The 11084-nt window shown below is 42.8% G+C and overlaps 1 protein-coding gene across 1 annotated transcript; it reads left to right on the top strand.

The window, feature by feature from the left end:
* The first annotated feature begins 1253 nt into the window (after positions 1 to 1253).
* brms1 (BRMS1 transcriptional repressor and anoikis regulator) lies at positions 1254 to 5437 on the top strand. Its single transcript, XM_068713515.1, has 10 exons — positions 1254 to 1376; positions 2693 to 2916; positions 3010 to 3100; positions 3226 to 3353; positions 4054 to 4133; positions 4246 to 4342; positions 4556 to 4645; positions 4777 to 4841; positions 5029 to 5068; positions 5153 to 5437. Exons 2-10 carry the CDS (start codon positions 2700 to 2702, stop codon positions 5158 to 5160), a joined length of 816 nt encoding a protein of 271 aa, XP_068569616.1. The 5' UTR covers positions 1254 to 1376; positions 2693 to 2699; the 3' UTR covers positions 5161 to 5437.
* The last annotated feature ends 5647 nt before the right edge of the window (positions 5438 to 11084 follow it).

The following is an 11084-nucleotide window of genomic DNA, read 5'->3' as shown; positions in this document are numbered from 1 at the left end:
TATTGTGTTTGTCAATGATCTGCTTCAGAAGACTCAGAGAGCCTTATACACGTGATTGACAGTATATTAGCTTGTATTTAGTTCAATCAAGCCTCTAAATTTGAGGTTCGTTAGTGTGTGATTTTTTTCATTTGTAAAGATATATTTTTAATTGAACCCTTTATAGACATTTTTTTTAAATAGTATTTTTTTGGGGTAAAAAAGTACAACCCAGCCATGGTTCACAAGATGATCCATGTTCCATTTTGTCGGAAGACATTTTAGCTTAGCAGGTAAATCATTTAAACTTTTAACAATGCCTCTGTTCCATTAAGTGTCCCTGAAACTCAGTGACCAACATACACAATATGAGGAAATGGAGTGCAGACATAATTAATGGTATTTGTTCCACCTGTAGTTTTCCTACAATGACATGCCAAAATGTCTGCCATGAAAAAGGCCTTTTGTCCAAATTATATGAATTCCACCATTATTCATTTCAATAGCGCTCTGGACATTTTGTGTTACGTTGGTGCCATCTTGTGGTTGATTGCAGTATGTATTTATACCCCGACGAAAGAGTGGGTCTGTATATTGAGTTCTAATTACAGGGTGGCAATAGATTGATAGATAGATGGATAGATAGATAGATGGGTATTTTATTAATCCAGCAAGGGGATTTTTTTTTTGCTACAGCAGCATTTATAGGTACGGGGACATTTTAAAGCAAAGCAATAGAAATAACAGAGTAAAAATATGAAATATAAAAAAGTAAGAATGATGCTAAACCAGTCGCATGATGGCTGAGTCTCATAAGCTTATGATGCTTCCAAGAGTCAAGACTTATATATATATATATATATATATATATATATATATATATATAAATAAATAAATGTGTTTTGAATACACATTCAAAATGTGCATAATTTTAGTTGTTTTTATTTAAGCCTGTAATCATTGTATTTATTGTAGTGCATGTGTAATATGACCTGAGAAGTCTGGGCAGCATCATTATATTATATTATACTAGATTTTACTATATTATATTAATAATATTGAGATTGAAAAAAAAAAGGAGATGCGCGGTATTTTTTGTAAAGTCCAGCCTATTGGTTCATTCTGATAGTTAGCAGCACTAAACTGGATTATGATTGGTCCACTAAACCTGCTTTGGCGTTTTGATTGGACACGCGACGATTGGGGGGCGTGGCTCCCGCCGGTCATTCCGGCTCCTGCATTACGGCTCGACGCTGATTGGTTGGATTCACGGGTTGTAGAGTCCGGCAAAGTGTCGAACTGAAGACTTGAAGTGAAGAGGAAGTACTTTTTTTTTTTTTAAATTGGAAATATAGAAAATGATGCTTTAACTTTCTAGTGCCGAGCAGCGGGAGAAGGTGAGCAGACTCGTGCGGTCACTGTTTTGTCCGGTGAAAAAGGGGGTTTTCTGTTTACAAACAGCGTCGCCTACACGGACGGATAACGTTACTTGTAATCCATGTACAGTTGGAAGACATGGTCAAAATGAAAGCTACGCTGGCGGTGCTTCAACGTACTTTCTGGCATTTAAAAGCTGATCATGTTGTTAACTACCAAACGCACAGAGAACATATCCGTGAATGAATCAACTTGAACGGTCTTGAAGTGTGCGGAGTCGTTTCCTCGCTGTGTGGTTTCAATGGTTAGCTAGTGATGCACTTGACTTCACGGTGCTTTTATGCCGGTAATTTGACGTGAAAAGGGGCAACAACGAGTCTCGTTAAATTAATTTGGGGTTGTAAGTAGAAGACACCGGAGGTATAACAGCTTCGGACTCAGTTCGGCTCGTTATTTTAGTGTAAACACCGCCGTCGAGTTCATAACGTTCACTGTTTTACTGTATGACATCACGGAAGCTACCAGTGGTCAAGAGAGGCTCAACGGAAACAGCACTTCCGGTGAGGTAACAAAATAAAAGTCCTGTTAATGAACGTAGAAAAAGTTTGGAGGATAGAAAAAGTTTAGGCTCGATTTGGAGTTATTTTCCATAACGCGCTACTAACCGCAGTGAATACTTTTAATTGTATCTTCTTTTTGTTGCCTTCCGCCAAAACAATATCGTTAAAGTTCCCGTCTTGTGCTGTGTTTTTCTAGTTTGCTTGACAGATCCCCGGAAGCCATACGGCAGCTCGATGTGCCGCGGGCTTCACAATGTTTTTTTATTCAAATTATTTTCCAACTGCACAGTAAGCTACAATCCACACCAAAATCACGGACACGTCTCTGTTTTACAGAGTTGTATAATGCATCCCTTTGTCTCCTCTCTGTTCTCTTCTTTGTGGCTTGCTATAATTGCAACCCATCTGCAGTGACGTCATTCGTCAACATCGCCCATATTGAGCAAAATAACACAAGTGAATGATATCAGTGTGCAGCAGAAGTGAAAGCTAAAATAGCTATTTCAAACCTATTGCCCACAATATTTCCAAATTTAGTTATTCATCATTTTAAATCCGCGTACATTTACTTCTTCAGAAGTGAATGCGTTAGAACACACGAGTAACCCAGTTTACCAAATGACAATCACTGATCAATGAAACAGCTCAACAAGAGAAGAAGAGGTCAACCTTTTACCCAGACACACTGGTATAGTCTGTGTGTGTGTGTGTGTGTGTGTGTGTGTGTGTGTGTGTGTGTGTGTGTGTGTGTGTGTGTGTGTCTTCATGTGTCTCAGCCAGCCAATGCCCGCCCAACCCCATGTGAGGGAGCCGGAGGAGGAGATGGAGGCAGAAGGAGAGTCGCAACTCCCCGAGGCCAACGGAGAGGTGGAGCAACCGCGAGAGGATGACAGAGGAGGAGGAAGAGGAGAGGACACCATGGAGGACAGCGCAGAGGAGCGGGACAGCGACTTGGACGATAGTGAAGATGAGGAAGAAGAGGAGGAAGAGGAGAGTTCAGGTAAAGCGAAGTGAATGTTGTCTAATTGAAGGCAATGTCACTTTTTTTTTTTTTTTTACACAGTTTCTGTCTCTCTCCCTGTCCTCTGTGAAGAGATGGATGATGTAGACTGTGAGCGGAGGAGAGGAGAATGTCTGGATGAGATGCTGGATCTGGAAAAACAATTTCAGGAGCTGAAAGACAAGTGAGTGGAAACGGGAGGGGTGAAGCAACTTGACACGTTGTCCCCCCTGGTGTGATTTGAAATAATCTCAATCATAAGAAGAAAAAAGAAAAGAAGGGAAGACTGAGTTCACCGTGTGATTGCAGGTTGTTTCGTGAGCGGCAGAACCAGGTGAAAGTGAAGCTGGACGAGGTGCTGACAGGGAAGGCTGGAGAATACAGAGAGCCACTGGTCGCACTGCAGGAAAGCATGCAGATACAAACACAAGTGGCTGGTAAGTTAAAACACACAAGGAAGCACTGCAAGTCACTTTGACCACAGTGGAACGATGCTCAAATGATGCACACAATATGCGGCAATATTAGGACACACGGCACAATTAGCAACATGTCTTTTTCCAGCAGAGATAATCGTGAGTACGGTATCCTTAATTTAATTCAATGTGGCTTTTTTGGCATGAAAGATTAAAAAAAACAATGTTGCCAAAGCATCAAAATACAAAAGAACAAGCTAATATCAGTATGAATATAATTTAGTTTTTAAATTTTCTCAATGTCTCAAATAGCCTGATACAACACCTGGCCACTGGGTGGGGCTGTTCAACAAACATTAACCTCAGTAGCAGAGTGAAGGGAGTTAGGAGGACCCACTGTGCTAAAATAGAATCTCCAGACTGGAGGGTGAATGTGGCATTAACTATAAATCGATTAATGTCGTCTCTCTTAGGGAATGTCTAACCTACACATAAAAACAATGTATTGTTGTTAAGTTTCCTATTCTGCCAATTTACAGTTCCTTTAGGAAGCGGTCTGTGTTGGGCCGCTTGAAATCTTTGCTTTATTAGTGAGTGGGTGTTAAATTACAGCTAGTAATACAAAGGTTGTTTTAAAAGAATGACATGCAGACAAACATGATAATAATAATAATAATAACAAAATAATCTAAAAGCCGCCCCACTCTGTCTTCAACTGCAGGAGTGTACAGAGAGCTGTGTCTACAGGTGATCCAACACAAGTACGAGTGTGAACAACAAGGAGCAAAGCAGCACCTGGAGGTAAAACACACACAAATACACAATATACTGCACACGGACACTCGCACAATGCTGTTGGAGAAAATCACTGCAAACCTAAAACTGAGTATGGATTTCTGCCCGCGGGTTACAGAGTGAGCGGACGCTGCTGTTTGATGCCATGAAGACGGAACTGCTGGAGAAGATGAGAAGACTGGACGAGGACAGACAGAATATAGACCTCACCTCGGGTACGGAGAACATGTCATCATCAGTGTCGGTCCTTTTGATTTAGGGAAGAAAATCTACCGTACTTTAACTGCCGTTATTAATGTTTGGACAAAACACTTAATATCTTGCTAAAAATTAGAACTGTGGCTACATACATTCTGCAGTTACGAGATAATAATCACAAATAAATAAAAACAGTGGGATGCAATGACGGATACATTTTCTCATTCCAGAGTGGAGTGATGAGATGAGGGGCAAGAAGTGTAAAAGGAAGAACCTGCTGGGTGGGTCGGAGAGGAAAAAGAAAGTAGCTCTGGTTTCAGGTACAGCTTCACCTTTTCTGATTTATTCGTCACCTGCCGACCTCATCGTTCTCCCGTTAGCTTTTATTCGGACACAAGCCGTATGTGTAAGTCTATTCACGGTTCAACTCGACTCCCTCTGTGCCTCACAGGGCCGTTCATCGTCTACATGTTGAGAGACATCGACATCCTTGAAGACTGGACCGCCATCAAGAAGGTAAAACATGAGAAGCTATCTCAGCTCCCACTTTCCTTCACCTTAATTGAGTGTAATGCCAATACTGACATTACACTCACTTAAGGTGAATAAATTCCACAATGTCAATGCTACAAACACAAGTAACCAGCTACATGTGAATGCTATAGATACATTTTGGTAAATTTGTCTCTGTGTTGCTCTTCAGGCCAAAGCAGCTCTGTCACCATTAAAGAAGAAAGTTGAAAGTGAGTCTGCCCGTCACCTACTAGCATAAATATACAAACTCCATTTGTTTTCTTCCTGTAAGCCATTCTCATTTTGTCTTTCAGAACGGTGATAACAGACGGATCTAACTGAAGACCAACGGCAAAAACCAAACTTCAAACACACACTCGCAACATTCCCAGCTACTTCCACTAACGGCGTTGTCTCCTCAAGACCCAGAAGATTGTTGTTGTCATTTTCCACGCTTTTGACCCTCAGCGACCAACCACCCACCCGACTGCTTGTTTGTTATCTATTGCTATTTAAAATAAGTTCTTAATGATGTGACAACCATGTATTTATAGAATGATTTATAACGGTAATTAAACTTGTAATCTTTTGTGACACAAGGTTTCGCGTGTTCTTGCAAATCGATTCCTGCTCCAGGTTTGGAGACTGTAAAAACGGGGCCACAGCCAGGATTTTACAATGACTGACGTCATCATCCACATACAACAATGTTTTGAACAAAAAAAACACCTCTGTGAATAAAAACTAAATACATCACACTATATTTCCTCATAAAGCCCTTGCCTGCCAAAGGTTGAACATAAAAAGGAGTCCGCTCAGCAGAATGGTCCTGAGTCTAGTGGACCTCTCACTTCTGCCAGCCTCAGAGCAGTTACCCTATCAGATTAGACCTAACCTAATTATAACTTCACACAAATACATCACTTACTGGAACGATGTCACACACTCACCACACAAACATATTTGGCAGTAAAAAAAGAACAGTATACAGATGCAAACTACCCAACCACAGGAAGTGATTGGACTCTGAAAGACATTGACAATGTGTGACCATAACCACAGCCTGGCAATAGAGAAGGACGACTTTACATTTTCTAACACAATAACAAAACTACAGAAATATTAAGGAGGAATTCTTTCCAAAATTTGAAAAAAAGACCTGAAGTCTGACAGAAAGGGAGGAATCCCCCCTCATTCAGGAGAAGGAGAGTGCGCAGTGTTGGCAGGGATTCAGGCTACTCACCTGTCTGGACCTCGTTATGCGAGTCTCGTGCTCCTCAATCTGATCCAGGTTCTCTGCTCGTTCATTCTAAAAGCACATAACCAGTCCACTCGGCCTCTGTGGTCCCGTTATAAACAGTCCCAGTTTCTCTGTCCCAGATCAAAATTAAATTAAACTACATGATAATCTATAGTGACATCAGGGGCCAGCAATGCTCTACACACACACGTCACTGGAGGTATAAGTAGTTGCAAAGTTCCGAAAGTGAAAGCAGAAGTCACTTCTGAAGGATCCGCCGTTGTAGCCTGTAGCATGTTAGCTAGACACAGCTAGCACATGTACCTGCACGGGGTGTGTTTGATTTGAGTCACTTAGCGCGCTCACCTTGTAGTGCATTAAAGCAGTGAGTTGTTAAGGCAGATGCAACGTTTTGTTTTAGTGCACCAAGGTACCATAACTCACAAGGACGTTCTCTTTAATTTGACTGCGGTGGTGTTTTTTGTTGTTGTACTATATTCAAAAACTGCTAGCCTCAGGTGACATCTCCTGTTTAAACTCTCCTTCACCCCTACCACCCCCTGAACTTACACAGGGAACGTACACAGAACATTAGAACGTCAGCCGAGTGCGTAGTTTCACTTTAATGGAAGCTCTGCCCTCTTGCGGCTGCAGACACACCAGCAGCTTCTTCTCGACTGCAGCCGCTGATTCATCTATATACGGCTGTAGCGCCTCAGTAAAATACAAATTAACCGAAGTCCCCTTGAGAATTTACCATTCATTTTACATCATACAGTAGATCTGGAAAAAAAAGACTCCTCCTGACCACTTGAATCTCTTCAGACCCATCGAGTGGCAGCAGGATTTTCTATACAGTGAGTGTGCAGAGATGGCTCTTCATTACTGCGGCCTGGCTGAAGCATCCCCCACATTATTCTCAGTGGTATGGTTTCTCTCCTGTGTGAATTATTTGATGCGTCTTGAGACATCCGTGATGAAGCTCTTCCAGCAGAGCTTGCAGTATTGCAGTGTTTGTAACCCGCGTGGAGCTTTTGCAACCCTTATCGCATCTGTACAGTTTCTCTGCCGCACACTAAAACATCAGTGGAATTTCAAATCTGCCTGTAAAGTAAAGCTTCGGCTGCGGTTCTCCCCTGGTGTGACTCTAGTGATATGACTTCTGTTGGTCTGGTCGCTTGCGAAACTGCTCTGCAGCAGCACTTCCCACACTGACTGCATGTACAGGTGAGGTCTGTCTTAATTTTCCCCAAGGTGATTAGCTAAGAAATGATTCTCCTTCTTAATAGTGAGTTTGCGGTTGTTGTACAGGTCCCAAGACTGGAAAGCCTTTCTCACACAGGTTGCATTGGTATGGTTTCTCTCCTTTCTGAGAGAATTGGTGTGACTTCAGTTCAGCAGCTGGCTGAAGCTCTTCTTGCAGAAGCTGCAATTGTAGGGTTTCTCCCCCTTGGATGCTGGTGTGTCCTCGGCTGCAGTACTAAGACTGTTCCCCCAGTGGTCACATTGGTACAGCTTCTTTACTGTTTGAGCATTATGTTATTTCATTACTGAGACGGTAGTTGGACGGCTACTTAAGAGACAAACAGGGAGAAACAGGACGAGGGGATAAAATCATTTTTCTACAACCAAATCAATAAAATAGAAAAGGCAGCAGAAAAAAATTAAGATAATATGCATGTATCTGCGAAATGGGATTATGGAAGAATGCTTAAATAACTGATTACTAAAGTCATTGAAAACACTTTTCCATACATATACTGGTCCCAGTTATATGATAAAGCTGCATAAAGACCAGCCAGGTTCTTTGGAAATTCTATTAAACAATACTTTACTTGCTGAAATGCATTTACTGTAGTATACTTACCTAATGAATATGTAACATTTAGGGAAACAAATATTTGACACAATTAGACAGACTTTTATTCATACCATGTCAACACAAAATACTGGCAAACTACAGTAAGGTCTAGGGTGCACTGGCTCATGAACAGTTAAAAGATGTGCAATGTGACTGTGCTGTTAACTAGAATTTCTATACTGGTTCATATACTTTTTTTAATGCATGATGAAGTTGTTTCCTCTCCTGTTATTATTCCTTTCCTTCACCCTAGGATAGTGTTAGGATACACCCCCTACTCTGTTACTTCTCTGTCTCACTCTTCCAGTCGAGGCCTCCTTTCATCCCACAAAATGCATCATGGGGTTTTTTTTTTTTTTTTTTAGTAGGTAACGTTATGTATGACGTTTTTTGACACGTAAGGAAGAGACTTGGAATTGGCTATTTTTGGAAACTAATGTGCGTCTGTGCTCTTCAGGTTTTCGTTGCGGTTAGCGAACCAGCTTACAGGTACATTACCGATATTTACTCAAGTGTGGATCAGTAGACACGCAAAAAATAAATAAATAATCTCTGCTAGACCTTTTTATTTTAAGTAAAAGACAATTTACTTTGTTTCATTTCATTTATTGCGTTGATATTAGCTCCCTTCTCGTCTCATTATAGCTGCGAAAGCTAACTAGCACCCCACGTTCCACCATTTCTGGCGCCCCGTTTCCGTTAGAGCAGGCATTCAGGCATAACTGGTTAACTGTGGGACAGACATTGGTTGCTCTTTATCAACTTTGAGCTACTTACCTCACACGCACTGGGATATGGTTGAGTTAACATTAAGTGGAAAAAAAACTGAGGAATCGAGCCTATTGAGGAGAACTTATGCTCCAGAATAACAAGAGACAAGCATGTATTTGGATGTGATTTATTTGACATTAAAAGGGAAAAAGAGGAGAGGGATTACTTTATTGTGCATATTCATGTGTGTCTGTTTCACATGCAGCAAAGGCTAAGAAGAAGATGAAAGAACTATCAATATCGATAAAGTGCTTTTTTTCCTTCCATTGCTTTGACAAAAGCAAAAAGTAACTACATTCTGAGAACTATTTAAGTCGACACCAAATGTCTCCTTTGACTCTCTCTTCTCTTTCCCCCTAAAACTTTTGTTCTTTCTCTCCCCTCATCCAACGGTTTCAATGGGAGCCTGCACACCTGTTCATGACGTCACCACCCGTCCCCTTTCTTCCTCGTGTCCTCACAGGTGCCTGCTGAGTTTGCGCGCCTGCCTCTCCCTGGCTTCGAAGGCCGATTTGGTGTCCATCAGGTCGTCCAGCTGCCGGCGGATGTGGGCCATGTCGAGCTGCGCGGACTCGCACTGCTCCCTCAGGGCGGCCGACTCCACCCTCAGCTGCGTGGCGGCCATGGAGAGCTGCTCGCTGCGTTCGCGGCACTGCATCTGCATCCTCTTGGCGTCGTTCAGGAGGGACTCCACGCTCACCGCCACGGATTCACACTGATTGAGAGACATGTTCTGGACAGAGGTAGAGGGGTGGAGGTCAGAGGTCAAAACAGGAACTGGACATCAAACGAGGATTAGCTCAAGGACTTTAAAGCAGTCAGATGCTTGAAAACAGACTTAAATACATGTTTGTCCAGTAGAAAGGCTCTCTGTGATTTACTTTTGAGATTTAAGGACTCTGTTCTCTGACTTGGCTGTAAACTACAGCTATCCTGCCAACAAATCAGATGAAGTGAATCAATAGCTCGCAGTCAGAAGTCCAGCACAGATCACCAGGTTTTAAACAGAACATTTGATCTGTAGAGAGTGAAGTAGCTTAAAGAGGCTTATCACGGCTTAGCTCAGTCTACAGTGGCCACTGCTCTTGTCCCCATCCTACCATCAGTCTCTATCAGTTTTTCACTCTTCTGTTTTTTTTTCTTCTTTTGTATCCACACTGATTATTTTTCCGATCAGTAGCCCAATTTAACAGGATGGGAAAAGGTCTTACCATACACTCCAAAGTCAAATTAATCACAAGCTTTGTTTTCTTGAGTGTGAGAAAGTCCTCAACGTTCTCCAGAGTTCTCTCTCCTCTCAGTTGTCCTTTACAGACTCAGACAGTAACTCTAGAGGCTTTAGGTGACGATGGTGGAAGTGTCGGTTGGAAATTGACTTACAGAACCGGCGAAGTTCTTCCTTGAGAGTGCTGGTATGTCTTCCCAATATTCTTCTATTATCACTCTCCGTTCTACGTCGGCATCCGTCTCTTCTCTCTCTCTCTCTCTCTCTCTCTCTCACTCTCGTGAACTTAGTCTTCTACCTCGGGGCTCAAGATAGGTCAGTTAATCCACAGAGATTAGACAGTTAAGGAAAGAGAGGAGTCATGTTGTAATAGCAGGAGTAAGCTGTTTATTTTGACCTGTCAGGTAACTGCTGGTAACACTAGTTTGTACCTTGTTCTGTTTCAAAATAAGAAATTCAACTTACTTACGAGCCCCCAGCTGAGCGCCGCTGTACCAAGCAAAAGTTCGGAGTATCCGGCCGTCTTGGAGTCGGTGAGAGGGGTTCCATGTTCGAACATAAGGTTGCTCATAAGTGTACCTGGTACCAGAACACCTTAGACCGGAGATAAATGACCGACTTTGTAATCGTATCATCTCATCTGCGGCCGTATGTCTTGGACATTCGGGTGAGGAGAGGAGCAGAGCTGTCAACTGATCACCACCTGGTGGTGAGTTGGATCAGATGGCGGGGGAGCCGGCTGGAAAGACCTGACAAGCCAAACCTGGTGGAGGACCCTGCCCTGGAAGTCTTTAACTCCCACCTCTGGAAGAACTTCTCACACATTCTGAGGGAGGTTGGGGACATGGAATCCGAGTGGACCATGTTGAAAGCTTCTATTTTGGATGCGGCCTCTAGGAGTTGTGGTCGGAAGGTCATTGGTGCCTGTCATGGCGGCAACATGAGAACCCGGTGATGGACACTGGAGATGAGGGAAGCCGTCACGCTAAAGAAGGTAATGCTGACCTGGACGGGGGACATCGTCGGGCGGTGGAAAGACCACATTGAGGAACTCCTAAACCCAACCAACATGGGGCAGTGCATGAAGACTTGGGGGGGGGGGGGCACCCTTATCCCTGGCGGAGTTCAAAAAGCTCCTTGGTGCCGAGG

This window comes from Cebidichthys violaceus, unplaced genomic scaffold, assembly GCF_023349555.1.
Source record: "Cebidichthys violaceus isolate CVI_PGR_0920_01 unplaced genomic scaffold, fCebVio1.0.p SCAF_19, whole genome shotgun sequence".
Lineage (NCBI taxonomy): Eukaryota > Metazoa > Chordata > Actinopteri > Perciformes > Stichaeidae > Cebidichthys > Cebidichthys violaceus.
This window is presented reverse-complemented; position numbering and strand designations above follow the sequence as displayed.